The sequence below is a fragment of the Vigna umbellata genome, chromosome 5 (genome assembly GCF_029865625.1).
Source record: "Vigna umbellata cultivar VRB3 chromosome 5, Vumbellata_1.0, whole genome shotgun sequence".
Taxonomy (NCBI): Eukaryota; Viridiplantae; Streptophyta; class Magnoliopsida; order Fabales; family Fabaceae; genus Vigna; species Vigna umbellata.
In genome coordinates, this window is record NC_142169.1 from 12883856 (window position 1) to 12906730 (window position 22875).

Here is a 22875-nt window from a genome sequence, read left to right on the forward strand (position 1 = left end):
ACTTCATCATACAATTTCGCCCTAAGCTTTTTTGAGATCTCTTACTTTAGTCGTTGTTCATAATCTTCGTTGTATGTATATGAAGTCTGATGCAAAGAACTCCCAAAATAATCTTTAATGCCCACTCCAATACCAGCAACATGCACTCGTCCAGGGTGCTCATGTCGTCCAATTGTAGTGGTAAGAATATCCTAGCAATCCTCAACACGCACATTGTCTCACACACATGAGCTTTGGCAAAAAATTTTGCGCCAACATCACGGATCATGTCCTCTAATTTGTCTTCATCCAGTCGATTTTCTTCCATGGTGGAATCAATAACATTTTCAGTTTGGGAGGCAGTCAAAAGTGTATTTCTTCGTCGTGCCATCTCCGTGTTGTATAGCATTATAGGAAACCATCACAGATAAGATGTTCCCTAATCTGGGTTGCGTTCGACTTTCTCTCATTCAAACAGTTGATACAAGGACATCTAAATTTCACTTCATCATCTCTTCTACACTTATTAAGTTGCACAAATTGTATAAATTCTTCTACCCCTCTCTCGTACTCAGCACTAATGCATGGTAAATTAATCCAGTTTCGATCCATACATAAATATTCTAAAAAATTACAATCATACAATCATACAATTATACGATATATTCAACATACAATTAATTCAATCATACAATCATACAATTAATAAGCATTCAAATGATCAATTCAAACATTCAAGCATACATAATTGTTCATATTCAACATACAAAAAAATTAAAAATTAACAAAAGAAAATTAATAAACAGAATAATAGGAACGTGGGAGTGTGAAAAACCACTCAACAATGGAGAAGATGCGACAACCCGCATTTTGAAACGGAACAAATTTCAAAGCAAAAACACAATATCTACAAAAAAATACAACAAAACATGAGTGATCATCCGAAACAATAAAAAACGCATCAAACCAACCCAAAAACGCAAAAAAAAAAAAAGCGAAAAAACTCCAACGACCAAAGTCCAATTTGATTGGATACAAATGATAAAAAGTGAGGAAGGAAGTCGTTCTACAGTGACAACAGCGATGCAACAGTGGTGTAAGGAAACAAGGAGAAAGCTAGCGACGACATAAGGAAGAAGAAGAAGTTGCAGAGTGAAATCGCTAGAGAAGAAGGAACTGTTCGCGTTTTCGAGGAATTTTAACCCTAGACAAGGGATACTACCTCGGTTCTACAAAGAACTGAAGCAGTAGGGGATATACTACCTCGGTTCTACAAAGAACCGAAGCCTAAAGTTCAAAAAAAAATTGAAATTTAATTTAAGTAGCATTTTTGAAATTTTAATCAACCATATTACCTCGGTTAAGCGCCAAACTGAAGCAGATGGGATTTATTACCTCGATTCTCAAAAAAATGGTCCCAAATCCAATAAAAAATATATATTTTAATTAATTTTCAAAGTCAAGAAATCTGATCATTACAACTGACAACAGGTCTATCGCCTCGGTCGATTGTAAGAGGAACCGAGGCCATAAATCCCTCTTAGAAAAGTCTGTCACTTCAAACGATAGAGTGCTGAGGGGGATTGTCAATGGGGCAAAGGGTTTTTGGGCTCGGTTTTGAGAACAACCAATGCCAAAACCCCTCCACAGAGATTTTGTCAAGCTATAGATAGGATTATTAGTTGGAGCAGCCTCGGTTCTGTGAACAATCGAGGCCAAAACCCTTGTACTAATATTTTTTTAGATGAAAAGTCTTTTGTTAGAAAGTTTCGCAGACTTTATGGCCTAGGTTGCCTTCATAACCGTGATCGTATATACCTTATAGCTTCGGTTGAGATAGAATTGAGGTATATAAATAAGCGAAAATTTCAAAAATACCACCGCACCAACTTATGTTTTGGTTTCTGATCAACCTAAGCACAAGTAGGTGCTTTAGTATTTTCTTTTTACTAGTGGATTATTCTCCGGATGAAAAGAAACTAGAGAAGCATGTGGCCAGTGATGAGAGAGAAGGTGTGTGTTTATGGATAAGGGTTTGAGAACATTCATTGGTTGGTTTCCAAACAAAGAAATTCATACACTAAAGCAACGCGAGAGCCAAAGTCAATGAAAGAAACAACAAGAATGGACCCAACCCAAGAATCTGGAACTTACATAGATCATTAGGAATGGAAGAATGCTATACCCTACCATAAACTCTGCTGCAAGGTTGAGGAGAGGAAGCAAGCATGGTCAAAGATAAAGAAAAAGTAAAAGGGGAATCCCAAATTAATATACTGAATAATTCTTTGGGAATTGTCCGTTTATGCAAGTTGGGGCAATTCTTACCTGTACCCTTTCTCTATAAATATCATTCCCCTCCACCTTTGACCTCAACTTCAACTCTTTCTTAACAAATATACATACATCACTATAAACAATCATGGATTGCAGAATAGAGAGTACAGAAACTCACAGGTTTTGTTTCTGACATCCATGCACAAGCACACACATCATGTATACAAGGCTGCATGAGCATCTTAACTCTCTTAATTCATAGTTAGCAGACACATGGATATGTGTAATATGTAGCTTTTCTTACTGTAGGAATAAGTGTGCAGCATGCTTCAGACAGTTCAACAAACTGGAGCACCTTGTGGAGCACATGAGGATCTCGTATCATTCAGTTCATGAGCCAACCTGTGGCATTTGCAGGAAACACTGCAGGTCATTTGAGTCTCTAAGGGAACATCTCATAGGTAATGATAATCTTTCTTAATAACTATTTTGAATACACGGAGTAGATAATTATCTATTGATTGATGATCATTGTGAATTTTTTGAGACTCGATCTGCTTTTCCAGGTCCATTGCCAAAGCAGGAATGCAGAGATATATTTGCCTATAGAGGGTGCAAGTTTTGCTTGAAAGTGTTTGACAGCCCTAATTCTCGCAGGATTCACCAAGAAAAATGCCAACACTCTGGAACAAATGCTGTACAACTTTTGACTTTGAACTTCCTGTTACATGATAAAAATATGTGCAGTTAATACATAAAAACATGAACTGTGTATTTTTTTTTTTATTAATATTAAAAATTGGAATTATTCATTGGGAATTTGTAACTTTTGGTGCACATTATTACAGGGAATAATTGGTCGCTTTTCAAACTTAGGACTTCGTGATAATTTGGCCATTAGTGGTGGAGCAAGAGGACCACAAGTAGTTGCATTAGCATGTAAAATGGTTGGAGGTGGCAGTGATGGCTCACTCGATCTCTGTGGAAGAGTGTGCTTAACCGATGAGCATGAGAACATCATATTCCATTCTTATGTGAAGCCACCAATTCCTGTCACAAACTACAGGTTGGACAATTAATCTTCCGAGTCTAACATATATATATATATATATATATATATATATATATATATATATATATATATATATATATATATATATAGCTGGTGTGGTGAATGGAGCTACTTATTCATTGACAGGTATGAGACAACAGGCATTAGACCAGAATACCTGAGGGATGCAATGCCAGTGAGACAAGTTCAAAGGAGGATTCAAGATTTTCTTTGCAACGGTGAACCTATGTGGACAATTCGGGCAAGAGGAGGAAGAGCAAGGATTCTTGTGGGCCATGGTTTGGATCATGACCTTGAATGTCTGCAAATAGAATATCGAACAGAAAAGATAAGGTAAATCATTCAATCTAAAATTTAGGTTGTCTATCATACACATCTTAGTCAAATATTCTCTTCAGAAAAATACTTTGTATAGAACAAGCACATATGTTTACTACTTTAATACTCTCTTATTCAATTATTGACTTAAAAGTCCTTATTGAATAATCAGGGACACTGCAAAATACCCTCCTCTGATGAAAACGAGCAAGCTCAGCAACTCACTCAAGTACTTAACGCAAACATATCTTGGGCAAGTATCTTTTACAATTTTCTTACACAAGAGGCAATTTTTATGGAAAGTTTGAAGAATTTGGGCACATATATATATGCAGGTATGACATTCAAGTTGGAATTCAGGATCCTTATGATGACAGTGTGGCAACTATGAGGCTCTACATGAGAATGAGATCCCAACTACACAGAACACAGGATTACCCTTTGGTTTCTGACCCCCAGAACAGGAACAATTTTGCTTCGTGGAGGCAAAGTGAGCTTGAAAGAATGACTCCTGAACAGATGCTGGAAATATCAAGATCTGACTACTATTGCTGGTGCTTCGATTCCTTGTATCCCTGAATATGAGGAATTGGTGAATGCAATATACATCAGTAACTACTAAAAGTAAAAATAAAGTGCACCAAAGAGTTCTACCTTTCTACTACAGTTAATAATACGCCATTTAAGCAAAAGCTAGCCTTACACTGCTGTCATAGCACTGGCACCTATATTGTAATAATACTTTATTAATACAAAGAATAATAGAGCTTTCAGTACGGGTGCCTTCTATTTAGTTTTGAGTGCTTCTCTCAGGTTACTCTTCTAACATCTCTACGTAATAATATAAAAACTAGACATTCTCCAGCTATATATACTATGATCAACAGCTACCTCCAATTCCAAAAATTCAGTGAAATGTTTTCTCTCTTTTTTTCTCAATCAAGAATTCCTATTTAGTTGTGTTTTTCAAAGTTTAAGAGATCATTAACTACTTGGTTTATTAAAAAAAAATAAGATTAGAACTATAAGAAATCTTCTAAAATTTTTTTTCCAATAGAAGCTAAATAACACTTAAAAGGAAAATTATTACATGTTCTTGCAAAATTGAATATATTTTCCAAAGTTACTTTCTACTTCTACAAACTTTTCCCTGTACTCTATTTGTTCTCCAAGTCTCCTTCGTAAAAAAATCCAATAATCAAGTTAGTACTTGGTTAAAAATTCAGGTCAAATATGAATTAAATACAAAAAGTGAAGTTAAACTATAATTAAAATACTATTTATAGGTTTACCTTAAAGCTTTCAAAACGGGTCACCCAATCTGACCCGACCCATCACGGATTGGTCACTTAATGAGACCCAACCCGGTTCATTTATTAGCGAGTCAAAAAAATTCGAACTCGGTTCAACTCATTACGGGTTGGTGGATAAACGTTTTGATTCACTGACTCACTTAATTACAATTTTTTTTAAAATAAAAAAATTACAAACTTTTTATAATTCAAATCTAAACAAATTTCACTTCCAAATTCCACTCTCAACATGGGTATTTAATTAATTTTGAAAATAAAGAACTTAAATAATTTTTTCAAGCAAAAACAAAACAATAAATATTTTTTTATAAAATTAAATTTTAATAAAATAAAATTAGATAAGTGGGTTGGTGGGTCAACTCGGTCCACCACGGGTTCAACCCGCATGAACCAGGTTTAAATGAGACGGATTGAAATCTGACTCGCATAAAAAAAATACAATTTTCTCAAATCCAACCCAGCTTAAACCCGTAAAGGATCGGATTAGTTCGAGAGTTGTGACCTATTTTGATAGCTCTAGTTTACCTCATCGATTATGGATCTCACTATTGGACCAATGACCAGTTTACCTGAGAGAAAATAGAATAGTTTTTAGCTAAATTATTGAACAAAAAATGTCCTCAACGTTGTTAACAAAATAGACGCAGTTTTTAATGTTAAAAGCATAGTTTCAATACCTCATGAACAATAAATATTTTTTTATAAAATTAAATTTTAATAAAATAAAATTAGATAAGTGGGTTGGTGGGTCAACTCGGTCCACCACGGGTTCAATCCGCATGAACCAGGTTTAAATGAGACGGATTAAAATCTGACTCGCATAAAGAAAATACAATTTTTTCAAATCCAACCCGGCTTAAACCCGTAAAGGACCGGATTAGTCCGAGAGTTGTGACTTATTTTGATAACTCTAGTTTACCTCATTGATTATGGATCTCACTATTGAACCAGTGACTAGTTTACCTGAGAGAAAATAAAATAGTTTTTAGCTAAATTATTTAACAAAAAATGTCCTCAACATTGTTGACAAAGTAGATGCAGTTTTTAATGTTTTTAATGTAAAAAACATAGTTTCAATAGTTTCTGACACGGTGTCCAGTGTTCGGTTAAGTAATCTATTTATGGAACATTCAGTAATTGCCTTATTGGCTATAGACTATTTGAAACTAAATCAATAAACGGTATCATGTCCATTACATTATATTTGACAGAAAATGATTCCGGAAGTGTAAATTAAATTCAATAACTTTAGGGGCTTTCGGTGGTGTAATATGGATGAATCTGGATTTGCATGAGGTTATTTTAATATCTTTCTCAAAATATATTTTTTATGTATTCTAACTTTGAAGTGTTAAAATATATTAATTTTTAATATAAAATCAATATATTGTAAAAATACAACACAAAAATAATACAAAAAAATAACAAAGAATCTGTAGTCAATATTATACAAAAGAATAAGATAATACTGAAATCTCTCATAAGAGAGAATTTATGAATTTTAAGGCTTCTCCATAGCTGTGTATTTCTGCTTTAAATTATGGCAATTGCATTACAAAAAATATATTTTGGAATTTAACAGGCTTTCATCTTCCATATCATCCAAACAATGTGTACAATTATCGAGGCAATTAAAAACTGTATCCTAAACTTGTATTTACCAACGTTCTACTATCCAAGTTGATCTTGTTGCCAATTCTACTGAAAAAACAGTCTCGACAATTCCATAATCATATTAATTCGCAATCGAATCATTACAAGAAAATAAACATAATAATCAAGAATCGATTTACATCATATATATATATATATATATATATATATATATATATATATATATATATATATATATATATATATATATATATATATATATATATATATATATATATTTACTAATGTGTGTATGTCTGTTTTTCAGTTAGTACATTTTAACAATATGTATCGAATTTTAGTAGACAAAAATATCTTTATATATCATGAATTCTAAGTTTTAAAGTTAAGGATATTTTAATAATTTTTATTCTTAAAATTAAAAAAATAAACCCAAGTCATTACTTACCTTCCTCATTTCTCTCAACTCTTTCTCTTTTCTCTCTCTCACTCCAACATTTTCCCTGTCATACTATGTAACATCAACTGAAAAAAATCAAAAACACTGACAATTAAACAATTTTACAAAAAATGATTTTATAACAAGTTTTCATTTTATAATTTTTGTCTTCATTTTGTAATTTTTGTCTTATCTAATTTTATCTAATTTTCACAAGCATAATGACATTAAAGGAATTGATAATTAGCCTGAAAAAAATGTGAAACACTCGTTATTAAACAATTTCTTATAAAAAAATGATTTATAAATAACTTTTATTTTATAATTTTTATCATGTGTAATTTTATCTAATTTTCACAAACATAATAGTATATGAAGGAATTGGTAATTGACCCGGAACATTTTATTAGAGATGATGATTCAATATATGCAACAGATAATAAAATTAGAAAGATTAATAAAGATAGTAAAATTGAAGAGATCTATGTAAGAATAATAAGAATGTATACTGTCCCGATAAACAAGGAAAAATAGCAAACTACGGAATATATATGCTCCAGAATGAAATATTTAAATGCTAAAAATGAAAGGACAAAGAATGCTGATTTACGGAATTAAAAATAGCATTAGAAACAACTTCACAACTATAAGAACATTACATAAAATGCTATGAACTGAAATTATTTATGAAGACACCCATCCGTAATCCATTTAAGCAAATTACTTGGGCCAACATTTGAAAGCCAGTACAACATAAATGTGAATTTATACTATGACTACGATTTTTAATACGAATAACAGAATGAAGAAAAAGGGTAGGCCTGCAGAAACATAGGCAAGTTTGGTAGTGTGCACTAAATATGCCAAGACATACCCAGCGTGTGATGTGACCAAATTTGTTTTGGCCTCAGTAACATGTGCAACAACTGCAATTCTGTACATTATAGTATTTGCGTGAAACTATTTGGGGGCCAAAGTGATCGGACTGATAGAGAAAGCAATACAACGAGCTGCTTTTGCCAGCATAAACCGCTCCTTTTCATTCAAAGGCCTCTCAATCACCTTGACAACGTTAGCATCCTAGAACATCAAAGATCAGGCAGTGATTAAAAGATTAATTTTTGTTGTAAGAATTACATGACATACGAATTCTACCTAAGCTTTTACTTAACACACAAATGCAGCAACCGTCAAGAAATATAGGAAATGCAGACTGCTCTCGCAATCAAGTATTAGAAGTAATAAGCAAAATCAGAAATCAAATTTTTAGTCCAAAATAATATCTTTAGATCAGCTAAGCTGCAGTTTCCAGTGCCTAAATAATTGCACAAGAAAAATTGTACTATAGGAAGCGTATCATATCATATAGTGTAGATAAATCAAAATGCAAAACACAAATATTAATTGGAAACATACTTTCAGCTGGTGCTGAATAGAAGGCCGAACATTGGCAGTTTCACCAATCACAATTATATTGTTAACGTTTCCCCTGTCATCCCTTTCTGCTGGTGAAGCAGTTGAATGCTTCCATTGCCCATTTACAATGAACTTGTAGTAATACCTGATAGAAACGAATCATGAAACATTCAGGTGCAACAAAATCATTAAATCGTCAAAAATCTAGGATACATCGTTAAATTGTCTGGAATTGTTTTGGGTGAATGGTGAAGAAGCAGGGGGTAGTGGGAACAGTTTTATGCTTGTGATAAAAAAAATCATACAACAAAAAAAGTAAACAAATGGCATTGGTTAGACTAAAACAATTTACTCGCGAGGAGTCTTAGGCAATTTGGTCATCATGTTGAGAAAGAAAAGAAAAAGGATATACTTAATCTACATAAAGAAAAACGAAAAAAGTATTTTGACTCCACGTTTTAAAAATACGTTTATTTAACTGTGATAAATGACAAAAAATTAAATTAAATTTTAAACTAAAATAAAAATTAAATTAAATTTTAAACTAAAATAAAAATTAAATTGTTGAATAAAATATTATTATAAAGAGTTGTTAAAGGTTTGTGAAAGTATCACCGCTCAAGAAAAAAATAGAAAAATTAGCACATACTTTCCTTGTGGAAGTTTAACTTCTACTTCATGTCTTGATCCACCTTGGAACTTTGCCTTTAGTGGTTCTTTCCAATTTCCGGTAAAGTCTCCAACCAAAGTTACATCCTCACCCTGAAACATTAAAACCAAAAGGACAATTTAACGTTGAAACTATGATAATTCTGAATAACAATGGTGATGATTTAATATCTCGAACCTGTTTAAGAATCAACAGATAAATTAGCCGAGAGCCACATTGAAAGCTATATTACAAGTTTATGCCCTCATGGGATGAACATTCCACTTAAATACAGGAATATAGAACAGAAAGGATTAAAATTAACTACCAATGATCAATTTTACTAGTATAACAAAAAAAAATTCTAACCCAAGAATCAAAAAGATAAATTAAGCTACAAAAAAGCAATGGAAATATAACTTCATACCTCATGACCATTCCACACAAATGTGACAGAATGTGTAGGAGGTCCATCATGTTTGGCATTTTCAACCATGGCTATAAGATCCCAAGTAGCCCATGCAATTGCCGGCCTGCATTACATCTCGATGAAATGTTTTTTCTAAGTGAGAAATTATATCAAACCAAATTTCTATTTCAAACTAAAAAGCATAACAGTTTACCTAGCATTTCCTACAACATACTCAATTTGCTAAAAAACTAATACCATCACTAAAAATTCACAATCTTTAATATCTTCACAAATAACCCATAAGCCTTTGGCAAGCAAACAGAATAGATCAGAACAATTTAACTGATTTCATTCTCCTAAAAGGTGAAACCAAAATGTACCACTTTTTGTTAGGCACCTAGAACTAGTGATGAAAGAACAAGACAGAATAGAACAAAAGATAAACCCACAATTGCACCTATTCACTGTTAGCTGTAAAAGAAAAATGTTTACAAAGGAAAAACTTCACTTCCCACATGATATTGCCCGTCACCAAAATCAGACTTTCAAAACACTAAAAAGACCCCTAACACCTCCCAAAGGGAAACTGTTTATAGACTTTATGAGAAAGTCGCATAACCCCCTTTTATTTCTAAATTCTCTTCTATAATACACATTCCTCTCTCAGTATATTTCCCTTTTTCCCTTCATACAATACCCACCGCTGCCTGAACAACATTTTCCTCAAGGTTGAATTCTAAAAATTGAACTTGAATGGCAGAAGTGTTTTACAATATGACCACTTCGGAGCTGCCCTCTTGCTATTAAACTAACCCTTGTTGAGGTGACTTTTGTGCTTCCGCTTCGACTGTTGTCTCCCCCTGTACACATCTTCTAACATTGATTGTTGAGCAAGTTGAATCTCGTCATCAACTTAGTGGGCTGTCCATGCCATGTGTTACCCTCCCTTTAGAGAGTTTTTCTTCCTAGTTAGTGGCTACATGTCACTCTAGGAATGGGAAAGATTCTACATAGGTAGTGGCCACATATCCCCTCTTATTGGAGAGGAATTTTGCAACTTGTCCTTCTCCTAATGGAGAGGATTTCTCCTTGCTCTCCAAGCTAACCAAAGTGACTCTTTTAGGTCTAAGTTTCTGTCCATTTGGAGACACCTTAGCCTATAAATAGAGGTGTCTCCCCCTCATGTAATGCTGCCAAATTGTTATGCTACCAAATTTGAGCCATACTACTCTAATAGGTCACTCTAGGCTAAAGCAACCCAAGTGGCCTCCTTTAACCACCTTCCTCCAAGAGTTGGCCTAACTTCTCTTATAGCATCACAAATACCACCTCCATCACCATAAAACAACCCATGACCAAGAGCCTTAGTCTCTTTTCCACCATATTTCCACAACCACCCCAACCTTCAACCATCACCATGACTTTCCTTCTAGTTTTGGCCCAACCTAGCTAGGAGATTGCCATCAGAAGGTCTCCAATCGGACATCACTTTTGCATAGCTTTTTCGATATCATGAGTGATCTCCCTTATCAAATCCTTAGGACTGTGAATCTGATTCTGAACATTTGGTTAATAATTTGAATTCTTGTATGTAGTCTTCAACCTTTTCATGTTTGTGTACAACTGCTAATTTTTCATAAACATTGTTGTGTTCTTTGCCTCTAAAGATGGGTTCTTGTTCTTCTGACGCCAAAACTTATACCAATGGTGAGCATTGCCTTTCATACTGATAAGAGCCAATTGTAGTTTTTCCTCTTGATTGACACTCCTCACTTCAAAATACTTATCTGCTCAAACTATCCATCCCAGAGGATCTTTACCTTCAAAAGTGGGTAGTTCCACCCTCTTTGTCCAATGTCTCAATGTTTCAGCACGCTCTTCATTCTATCTGTTCCCCTGTAGAAATCTTTCCTCCCTCCTATCATCTCCATTGACCGAGTTTTCTCCTTCTTCAAACTTTTTCTCTCCTTTCTTGCCTTTCTTCACTTCTCGAAGAATCTCTTTCACTTTTACAAACTGTCTTTAACAATGGGCATATCCATTTTTAATTCTGCTTACATTCTTTCTTGTTCACTGGCCCATTTCTCCGAAGTGCTTATCCAACTCTCCAAGATGATGATCCCTTGATTTGGTCCAGCAGGTCGGACCAAATTGTTAGGCACCTAGAAATAGTGATGAAAGAACAAGATATAAAAGTACCAAAGATAAACCCACAAGTGTACTTTTTCACTATTAGTTATACTTATTCACTATTAGCTGTAAAAGAACAATATTTACAAAGGAACAACTTCGTTTCCCACAGGGTATTCCCTGTCACCAAAAGTCAAAGACTTTCAAAACTAAAAGAAAGACCCCTAACACCTCCAAAAGGAAACTATTTATAAACTTTATGAGAAAATCTCTCCCCCAAAACAATTAACTGCATAAACCTTTTTTATTTCTAAATTCCCTTCTATAATACACATTCCTCTCTCTCTCAATATTTCCCTTCCCAACACTTCTGTAGAATTATGTTTTGTCTTTTTCTCTTCTAAAGAACAAAAAGCAACCAAGAGCCGTATGTCATGTTCCATCCCATTTTAAAACTGCCTTGTTATCTGTTTCCAGTCCACACAAATAGTGGCCAGTGAAAGAAACCAAAAATGAATATCTAAAATAGACCGTTATGAAAACATAAAGATATTCTGAGATATCTCCAGAAGAAATTCACTAATATTAGAAAAGTACATACAAATCATAGAAAATACTGGATTACATATAAGCTTCCCAAGGAACTCAGCTGAAAGCTAATAATTAATTTAAATTATTCAGTCTCAAACAGAACTCAGATAATTATGTCCCATGCCCCAAAAGAAAAAGAAACTTTGCATAATTACCCTTTGTTTATAGATTGCATATAAAATATAAACGTTTTTACATGAATGCATCCCATGATCTAGTGTCCTCTTTAACAGAATCAAATGAACAGTAAATATATGATGCTAAAAGTGTTTGAAGTGTGTCAAGGTGAACCTGTCAGGTCTGCAATTGTGCATCCCAGTTACCCAAGTATATGCTGCATGAAGGGAAACATCCGTCATCCAATGTAGGTAGGCAATCACACATGCAGGAGATCGATCAAATCCAGAAGTGCAAGTAACAAAAACACGAAGATTCTTCCTTAGCAAACGTAGTAGAAGCCCCACACAAAATGGGAGTTTTTTCCTCATATCATAAGAATCTCCCTCCCTACAAACAGAATTAAAGAAGGCTCAAATAAAACCAGAAATCATAGTCTAATAGGAAGCCAAACTAGAGTCATCAGTACTTTGAATGTCTTTTCCCGATGAAACTTAATTTTCTTCAATTGACTTTAGGATCACTATAATAAAAGACAAATAATACTCGTTATATTCAACTTTTGGTAACTCAATGCATAAAGTAACAATCAAAGGGGAAAGGAGACAAATGAAGTGAAAAAAAATGGAGAATGAAGCTTGTTAGATATATTACGTTTTATGTTAATTAGGGAAACATAGTCCCTATCGCTGTAGGGTGAGCCAATATCAATACTACTACATGTTGATCTTACTTTACTATAGTAAAGGTAACTACAGATGAAAACAACTCTTAAAATTGTAATTTTGATCCCTCAAATTAGACAAGGGTGTTTATTTAGAACCATTGATTCCCAGAAAGCCCCTAGCTTCGTAAGAAGCTGATCAACAAATTGGCAACTAACCACTACTATTATTTTTAGATCAACAAATTGGCAACTAACCACTACTATTATTTTTAGAAATAATACGAAAACTAACTTTGCTAACAGACCACTAATACTACTTATTACAGTTGTTCCTCCCACCCAAAAGGACTTGTCCTCAAGGCCTTGTGGCACTAGAATGAAAATATGGAAATTGGTGTAGCATAGTGTGTAGTTCCTACCAAAATGCATCTTTGGGGTTGGTATGCTGCCATTGAATGAGCATCTCAATAACCGCTCCAATGCCCTTTTTCTTCATTTTTCTATCTAAAACCGCCAATTGCTACAGCTGCATCTCACCACCTTCATTGTATACTACTAGAAGCTCTTGCGATTTGGAATGATTACCATAACGTTTCTTCAGCAATGACACATGAAAAACACCATGTATTCTTGTGACAACAGGTAGCTCAAGTTTCTAAGCCTCTTGCTAGCTCTCTCCAATGTGCTAAAATGGCCACAAAATCTGGCAGCAAACTTGTGGAATGATGTATTTTCCAAACTGTATTGCTTATAAGGTTGTACCTTCAAAATAAACTAAGTCTCTGTATTGAAACTCCTTGTCTGCCCACATGAGATCAGAAAACCTTTTCAGTGTATAAATTTTCTTGCAAAAGTTTGGCAATCTGCTTTGTTCTCAGTGTATAAGCCACTGCTTTGACTAATGGAACTTTGTGCATTGCAACATTAGGCATTAATGGAGGATTGCCTTATAAAGCTTCAAATGGGGGCATTTTGGTTGCCGTGTGGATTTTAGCATTGTACCATAGCTCTACTGAAGAAAGATGCTCTATCCACCTCTTTGGTAAGTCACCAGCTACACATCTTAAATTTTAAAGCTTTAATTTGCCCCTCTGTTTGAGGGTGGAAGGCTGTGGACCGAAAGAATTAGACCTTCTGTTGCTTGATCAATTTAGTCTAGAATGCACTCATAAAAAGAGTATGTCTTTCAGCAATTATCTCATATGGCCAACCATGTAATTTAACAACAGTATCGAAAAATACCTGTCCAACTTTAGCTGCTCCAAAAAGGATGAGCTATTAGTGTGACATGAGCATACTTTGTCATGCCATTACACTTAGGAAGAACCACAATAAAATAAATTGAAAATGATTTCCAAGCTCTATCAGGAATAGAAAGTGGCTGAAGTAACCTAGCAAGCATTATACACTCTTGTACCCATTGTTTAACTTCTTTCTACAACCCTTTCCGATATCTTTTTATTCTTTTGTAAGTTAGGTTGCCTCCTGAATGTCCACCCATCACCATGTCATGAAAATATTGCAGTATTTTTCTTTTCATGTTCTGATCTTCACCAATTACCACTTTACCTTCTTAAAATTAATCCATCAAAAGTGTAGTGCCTATATGTTACAAACCCATAAATGAAAAGAGGAAGAAGAGTAATATTTTTTAATATACAGAAAAGAACACAAAAAAAAAAAAAAAAAAAAAAATAGGAGAGCACTCTCTCCTCCAAAGGTTTCCCTTCACAAAGAGCTAAAGCTCAATCTACAAAATTATCCAAAAGTCTCTACGATAGATTTCTTTAGTCAAGAAATCAATATCTCGTGAAACATTGCTCGCACTAATAGGTACAAAGGGAAGGTTTACAGCATAAGAAAAACTGTATAATTTAGTTTATTGTATGACAGACAGTTAACTAGCTGTAAGGTAGTTATTTATCCCTAGTTAGTTACATCTTCTATAAAGTCATAATTGACAGTTTTAGCAGTTTCCAACTTTATTTTGTAACTTGAGAGGGAGAGTCTGGTTCTCTCTAATAACTAATAACCAGAAAGTTGTATGTTGTGCAGCATGGTCAATACGAGAATGGAGGCAAAATTTGATAGGAGACTGAGAGTCTATGAGAGGAGAAAGAAGAGTTAGTAGAGTTAGTTACACTAACTGTCTTAACAGTTAGAAAGGGCACGGGATAATCTTGTATATATAGGAAATAGTTATATGTTGAAGAGTACTTTTGATTACTTGCATTCTTTGTACAGGAAAAGTTATTCCTGTGGGGGGAGGTTAGGCTCCCTGTATATGCTTTTCTTAACTTTTCTTAATGTGAATAATACGTGTGGAGGTTATTTAGTGTTCAGTTGGGTGTTAGTGAGATTATTCCTTAGGTTTCTTGATTGGAAACCTAACAATTTGGTCCGACCTGCCGGATCCAAAGTTTGGGGGGAGGGGGGATTCCGAGAAATGGAGAGTGCAACGGAGGCGAGATTGGAAGCGATTGAGATAACGATGGAAGAGATGAAGGCGGAATCGGTAGCAGTACGGCGGGACTTACAACAAATCATGAAGATGTTGGGGAAGCAAGTCGATCAGGCGGAAGGGAGTTCCGATGATAGTTCCGTGAATGACAACCGACAAAGAGTCGGGAGAGAGATCGGAGACGGAGGAACCGGCGTTCGGAGTGATGAACAGAAACCGTGGAGGAGAAGGGTGGAATTGCCCTCTTTTGATGGGGAGGAACCACTGAGTTGGCTCAATCGAGCCGAGAGATTTTTTAGTATACAGAAGGTGTCCAGCGACGAGGAGAAAGTCGAAATTGCGTACGTTAGTATGGAGGGGAGTGCGGCGTATTGGTTCACCTTTTGGAAGGAAAAAGCGAGAAATCGATCATGGGAAGGACTGAAGGCAGCCATGATCAACCGTTTTAGAGGAGTTTTTAGGGGAACGGTGTTCGAGAGGTTGGCGACTTTACGCCAGACGGGTACGGTGGAGGAGTTTGTTCGTGATTTTGAGGTGTTGGTGGAGGAGTTTGTTCGTGATTTTGAGGTGTTGATGGGGCAGACGAGGGGCAAACGAGGGGCATACCTGATGAGCAGGTACTGGGTTACTTCCTGGCGGGATTGCGTGACGATGTAAAGGTCCAGGTGCAAATTCAAAACCCATGGAGTTGATGGAGGTGATGCGGATTGCTCGGGAAGTCGAGGGGGCTATCATGCAAGCGCAGGGAGGATACGGGAATGGGGTCAAATTTAACCTACTGGGAACACGATCAACGGAGAGTGTGTTGCGATCGGAACCCAGTCAAAACACGACTCAGCAAACAGGGAGAGCGGAGAGTACAGGATCGGTGAGAAGAGATGGGGCGACGACGCATGCAAATGCGAGAGTAGGTGCACCAGCCGGGAACGAAAACAGAGGACGGATGGTGAGAAATCTACCATATCCAGAATTTCTCAAAAGAAAGGAGGAAGGTCGGTGCTTTCGTTGCGGGGGACCGTTCGCACCAGGCCATAGGTGTACTGAGAAGAGCTTGCGCGTGTTGCTATTAGCGGAGGATGAGGAGGAAGCTGAATGCGAAGAAGTGGGAAGCCTAGAAGAGAAACCCATGGAATTACCCGCCTGCTCCGTTGAAGGGTTAACAACACCCAAGACCCTGAAGTTGAGAGGAAGAATTGGAGAGAGGGAAGTAGTGGTGCTCATAGATAGTGGCGCAAGCCACAATTACATTAGCCGGAAGTTGGTGGAGAAGTTAGAACTGCCTACGATCGATACGCGACCATATTCGGTTAGTTTAGGGGACGGGCACAAGAGGGTGACGCGTGGCCGTTGTGAGAATATAAGAGTGGAATTAGGAGAAGCCATAGTAGAGGAGGAAGAGTTAGTAGAGTTAGTTACACTAACTGTCTTAACAGTTAGAAAGGGCACGGGATAATCTTGTATATATAGGAAGTAGTTATCTGTTGAAGAGTACTTTTGATTACTTGCATTCTTTGTATAGGAAAAGTTATCACCCGTCAGATGACTGATCTTCCCTTTCCCTTTCAAGATGGTCTTAATGATTTGAGACCATTTGAGGTAGTTCTTCCCATTTAACCGATAAGCGGAATGAACATTCTGCAGTTCTCCAGCAGTCTGGGGTCTGTCCCCCATCTCCAGATTCACAACTTCAACCATACCTAGGTGCAATCAAGGTAGAGAGGGTTGCGCTGCAATGAAGGCTTGTAACAAGGCCTAAAGGTGGTGCAACAATGAAGGTTGCAATTTAGGTTAAAGGTTGTGCAGCAATGAAGGCTGCGGTTTAGGTTTAACGGCACGATCAGAGACTCCCAAGGATCGGGAGCTCTGATACCATCTCAAATTTAGAAGGAATAGAATTCTTTCTTATTTAATTAAGAGGTTATTAACCCCTATATAAATACATAAGTCTGCAGCATATTTTAGGAAATATGGACTGCTAATTCTAAGGGATAGATCCCTGTGATTACGGAATCAATCAAACATAAATGAACCTAAAAAAGGCAGCACATAATTATTACAAAAAATACAGCACATCAAATATAAAACTTCCTAAAATACACCATGCCAATCTCTATCACGCCAATCACGATTTCTGACATTTATAAACCTAGGTCCCCAAAAATCCATTAGCTTCTCCTAGGTCCCAAAAAATCCACTAGCTTCTTATTTTAAGCTGATCAACAAATTGGCACCGAATGACTACTATATATTTTAGAAATAATATGAAAATTAACTTTGCTAACAGGCCCCTAATGCTACTCATTACATCTACCTTACATCAATTTATCTTCTTTTTTTTCTAATATAAGTAGGGTTTAATTTGTAAAATTTACAGAAAACAGATTCTTCAGAGTTCTTTCTAATGTATCGCCTTAGCCCTAATATGATAATTTTTTATTGTAAAACTAACCTTTCTTTGCATAGTACATTAAAGGTTTTCTAAATAAAATCCATTATTCTATTAAAAATCTCTTTAAAAACAAAAACAAAAAAAAAACATAATTCAATCCTTGTCTCATGTTTTATATTCCTCTTTTTCAAAAAGTACTTTGAGTACATTTGAAAGAACTTATCTACAGCCTATTTGGACTTATCTTGTTGATATAAGTACTTGTCTAGACATTTGGAACAGAGATTACAAAAGTAGTTTATGATATGTCCATATGCTATTTTCATTAATTCCAATCATGAAATAGCTTAAATCTTATATGAAAAAAAAAAAGAATTAACTTATAGCAATTTGTTTTTTTAATATAGAAAAAAATACACTTACATCATAAGTGTTCACAAAGTACTTAATTAAGTTATTTGATGAAGATGTCCTAAAAGAAGACAAAATTATCATTATTACATAAACTCTGCAAAATTTAAATAAACTAGCATGTTCTGGACCCAATATTACCGAATAGGATAGTTGATCATGAGAATATTATTCCTTTGACAAGATTCATTGATTGATTTTGCATTGATTCCCCAATTTTCGGCTTCAGTTCCACTTTGGAAGTTCAGAACAGCAGTAATTCCCTGCAGCAGAAATATTCCTACTATAATGACGAGGATATAATGCTTGATATAAAAGGAAAACTTCGTATAGAAGTTATTATAGTACGAAAGAAACAACTTTTAGGGTAATTAAGAACATAAAAAAGATAGGACTCGCTGTTAGCTTAGGAGATGCTAATAGTAACTAACTAAAAACAGAAAGAACTGTGCACATTCAGAATCCAAAAACTTTTTATGCCACAACATACCTTTGACTAAAAATACTTCAGGGCGGAAGTTATTTTTGTTAGCAAACTACTGCAGTGAATTAAATGCCAAATATTGGTTGATATTTGACAGCTACAGAAATGTTTTCATATTAAACACATTCCAGTTTCAGAACTGAAGATTGAATTAAGCAATTCATTTGCACATTGACTATAAGGCATTAAACAAGGATTAGGGAGGCTTTTATGAAATCAAGGTGGCAATGTCCATACCTCAACTTTTGACAACGTCTCTCCATCATCTTCTGTTTGTATACAGGATCCCACATATATTTGCTCTGTAATCTAATTATTTATAACAAATCAATATCTTATAAGTATTATAAAAAGTGTGCTATTAAACAAAAAATTGTAATAAAGACATTGAAAACGAATGCTATACCTTACTATAACGCATACCAAGAGAGTGGTTATAATACATCTCATCCTTGGAACGATCTAGAGCCTGAATATACTCCTCGAGTGGGAAACTTCCATGACCCCAATCTCCATCTCCACACACTTCTTCAGTAAAAACACAAGCAATTTGTGGTGTGTGTTCAGCAAAGAAGTTTCTCTCACCATGGGTGATGGTACGTTGATTTTGGTTGCCCAATAACTTGTTTGCGTTTGGTTTGAGAAACTTTGAGTTGAACATCAAAAATCCAGAATTTGCACTGCTCTCACAAGATGATTGTAAATTTGATGCCAATAGGGTCTTGTTCCATGTGACAATAGGAACTCGCCCTCTATTAAAGATTATCTCGAGATCATTCATCTTGTGCAGTACTTGAATAGGAAAAGGAGATGTGGGCCTCTCAAGAACCAAACTAAAAGAACTTGTTTGCTCGTTTAGCACCTTCCTGAGGAAACCAAAAGACTGAAAAAAATAAAAACAACACACTGATGAACATAATACATTGTGATGGTCCATGAAAAAGTATCTTCACTCCGTTTTAAGCGATTTTTGAACTGATTTCTAGTAGAGTAAAAGGGTACAGAAGTAATAATACCATGTTGAGATAGAATTGAGAATTTTCTCTTTTAAATTAATAGAAAAAAAAATAATCAAGCAGAAGCTGAAACGGAAACTAAAGCATCCATGACATAATGCCAATCTTCTGTCTTTTCTCAATCCTATTGACCACCAGTAAGCACTTCGGCGTCACGAACCACCACTTGGGTTATCAAGTGAATTCTCCTGAATGGTTATATCAAGGTTTTCAGAAACTTTCCGCAACCATGATTTTGGCCAGTGTCATGGATTTTGGAATCATCGCGACTACACACAAATTACATTTGTCTACAATTTCCCAGAGTTTCAAGGATCACAACAGATTGCAAGGAAACTATGTAACTGCATCCACAATTTCAAACCTAAGTTATTCGTAGAATAAATCACATTGGCATCGCTAAGGTTTTTTTGAGAATGCACACAACTCTATTGCTTCTTTAATATTTACAATGATGTGTCTCTTACAGGTACACCAAACCATACACAATGTAATATTTTCCAACAATTAAGGAATTCGAGCAATGTAAAAGTGGGGGCAGTGTACTGTTGTTCAAGCAATGAAAGGTATTTGTGTACAGATAAAGAAAAGAGGAGTATGGTGTGCAATCTGAAAAACACTCAAGGTGTCCGTGCCTTTACTCCAATACCTGGAATCGAATGAAATTGTTCTTGTTGGATAAAAACAAAACAGAAAATGAAAGGAAGGGAAAGTTTTATCGAAGTTAACACTTTCCTACATTATGAAAAGATATTACTGCGTGAAATTTTATCGGCATGCATTACACTTTTAGTTTTACAGTCACATTATTGTAATATTATAATTACAGTTATCTGAATTTAACGGTTTCCAAACATGTGCTAGAGCAAAATCAGGAGGCATACTGTGTATTTCCAACGTCTTTAATCTCAACGAGAGTGTTCTGAGACGAATCGCCAGCTTTCTTCAAAGTATCACCCACCATAATTATCCTGGACCTCTCTGCATTACCCTACCATCAGAAAAATAAATAAATAAATGTACATATAGGTTAAATGATTTTAGGATATATCGGTCCAAATTTTGGAGGTAACAAAAACTTATTTAATCCAAAAAATACAATGGTTTTTTTAAAACAGATCTTAACGTGATTGGGACAGAGCGAGGTAAGAATGAATAGAGGGTACCCCTTTGGTGAGAGAGTGGACGATGATTTTGCCATCGGCGGTTAGCGCGAACCGAATGCCGAGGGGCTTCTCGAGAGTGACGAGGTACTCGTTGAGGTTCATCTTATATGAGGAGTTGCCAGACGCAGCGAAAACTCTAAGGTTGAGGGTTCCAACGTTGGAGCGAACAAGGTACACCTGGTTGTTTCTGTTGCTGTAGAGGATGCGAGAGGATGAACAAGCGTTGGAGCTGCTCAGGAACAGCGAAGGAGGGTAGTGAGGGCGCGTGCCAAATTGCAGTGCAAGCATGGTTGAGGTTGTGGCTATGGCGAAGAAGCTTGAATTGAAGGTAAGATTGGTTTATGGTTACGGAAGCAGAGCATGTGAAGTGAGAAGTGCGTATTTCTCTTCCTATTATTATTGTTTGAGAATTTAGAACGTATTGCTGAAGAGGGCACGGGTCAGGGTAAGAGAATGGGAGGTGCACGTGGCGATTGCGTGGGACACACTTCTAAACTTTACATGCCACGGAGGAATCCAACTATATCTCTCTTCTAAGATTTTTGGCGCCTCTCTAAATTGACGGTGCTGCTGTTGAAGATATTTTCTTGATTTTCTCGCACCTTCCGCTACACAAAAACATTATCCAAGGAAATTACTTCCTTCTAAAGATCATATTTAATTAAACAATAAAATTATTTAATATATATTTTATATCATTTAAACAATAAATATATTTTATATCATTTAGAAATAAAAACTATATAACTAGTTTCCTTCATATTAAACCTGACTGATATTTAATAAGATGAATTCTTAGTTTTCTTATTTGATCCCAATACACAATTTCACACTTTCAAATGTATCCATCACAAGGCCAGTAATTCTTCTCATAAATGCTATAAATAAATTATACATTCTCCAGTAAAAAATTATGTTTTAAATAACTCTTTTCCTATTTCACACAGACTTTGTATATGCATATGTGAGAAATCATTTACGTCACATTATTTTTTTCATAACTGATTAACAACGTTCATTTAAAAAATATACATAAATATGAAAAAGGAAAATTACTACTTAAAATAAATTGATTAAAATAATCACAGATTATATAAATAGTTACATACATTACAAATTATAAAAATTGTGTAAAATCATAAATTTCTATAATTTAAACAATAAAATTATTTAATATATATTTTATATCATTTAAACAATAAATATTTTCAATATATATTGTTTAATAAACTAATTTATTATTGAACATGTCGAGTAAGGACGATGGAATTTCAATTTTAAGAATAAATAAATAAATTAACTTATCATTAGTCATGTGTATTAAAAATTAAATTCAAATACATATTTTTATCATGATTTAAAAAATATCAGAATAATCAAATCAATCAAAAGAGGTAGGTTTCATAATTTGGTTGTAGGTACTCCAACTCCATAATAACGGAAAAATCTAAATAGTTATAGAAGAATAAGAAAGAGTTAAGTAAAGTAAAATGACACGAAAATAAATCAATAAATAAGGTATGATTGCAAAAGGTTAAAATTAGAAATATTTTAAATCAAAATGGATATCATTTATATTTTTTTCCTTATTTGATATTTATTTATGGCTATCTCAAATTTTCTTGTAAGAGAATAATAATTTCGAAAGTAATATTTCATAAAACACAAGAAAAATATGTGTTTTAAATTTTTTTTTCAAATAATGTTAAATATTATCTTGTAGGGATTAAGCGATATCTAATAATATTTAAACACTTAAGTTTAAAGAAAGTGTTGAATAAAAAACTTGTTTAAACATAAAGGTATAAAAGCATATTTGATTTTATAGTGATTCATTTAAATTGAACTACATTCACTTTTCTCTTAAAAACCTTTAAAGAGTTTCACTAAAAATGAGTTTAACCATTTTTGATTTACAAAATAATCAAACTAGTTAGACGAGTTTCACCACTCT

General features: G+C 34.7%; 2 protein-coding genes across 2 annotated transcripts; one reads left to right on the plus strand and one right to left on the minus strand.

The window, feature by feature from the left end:
• Window positions 1–2347: 2347 nt before the first annotated feature.
• LOC148197726 (uncharacterized) lies at window positions 2348–4422 on the plus strand. The gene is made up of 7 exons (XM_088091656.1): window positions 2348–2436; window positions 2566–2717; window positions 2823–2953; window positions 3105–3322; window positions 3455–3661; window positions 3819–3899; window positions 3982–4422. The coding sequence occupies exons 1-7, from the start codon at window positions 2402–2404 to the stop codon at window positions 4223–4225; spliced, it is 1068 nt and encodes a 355-aa protein (XP_087947782.1). The 5' UTR covers window positions 2348–2401; the 3' UTR covers window positions 4226–4422.
• Window positions 4423–7617: 3195 nt separating this feature from the next.
• LOC124835995 (phosphoglucan phosphatase LSF1, chloroplastic) lies at window positions 7618–21328 on the minus strand. The gene is made up of 10 exons (XM_088115625.1): window positions 20922–21328; window positions 20640–20746; window positions 19146–19605; window positions 18977–19048; window positions 18397–18518; window positions 12502–12717; window positions 9505–9610; window positions 9078–9190; window positions 8429–8573; window positions 7618–8092 (listed from the first exon to the last, which is right to left on the minus strand). Exons 1-10 carry the CDS (start codon window positions 21207–21209, stop codon window positions 7973–7975), a joined length of 1749 nt encoding a protein of 582 aa, XP_087971751.1. The 5' UTR covers window positions 21210–21328; the 3' UTR covers window positions 7618–7972.
• Window positions 21329–22875: the final 1547 nt, after the last annotated feature.

What these genes read in the sequence shown, in the direction of transcription:
- LOC124835995 (XM_088115625.1), bottom strand. Translation starts at nt 21,209, where the DNA reads ATGCTTGCACTGCAATTTGGCACGCGCCCTCACTACCCTCCTTCGCTG. An exon ending in AAAGACGTTGGAAATACACA is followed by an intron (nt 19,606 to 20,639) that starts GTATGCCTCCTG and finishes TGGTTTCCTCAG; the next exon opens with GAAGGTGCTAAACGAGCAAA. An exon ending in TTGTGTGGAATGGTCATGAG is followed by an intron (nt 9,191 to 9,504) that starts GTATGAAGTTAT and finishes TTAATGTTTCAG; the next exon opens with GGTGAGGATGTAACTTTGGT.
- LOC148197726 (XM_088091656.1), top strand. Translation starts at nt 2,402, where the DNA reads ATGGATTGCAGAATAGAGAGTACAGAAACTCACAG. An exon ending in AACACTCTGGAACAAATGCT is followed by an intron (nt 2,954 to 3,104) that starts GTACAACTTTTG and finishes ACATTATTACAG; the next exon opens with GGAATAATTGGTCGCTTTTC. An exon ending in TTAACGCAAACATATCTTGG is followed by an intron (nt 3,900 to 3,981) that starts GCAAGTATCTTT and finishes ATATATATGCAG; the next exon opens with GTATGACATTCAAGTTGGAA.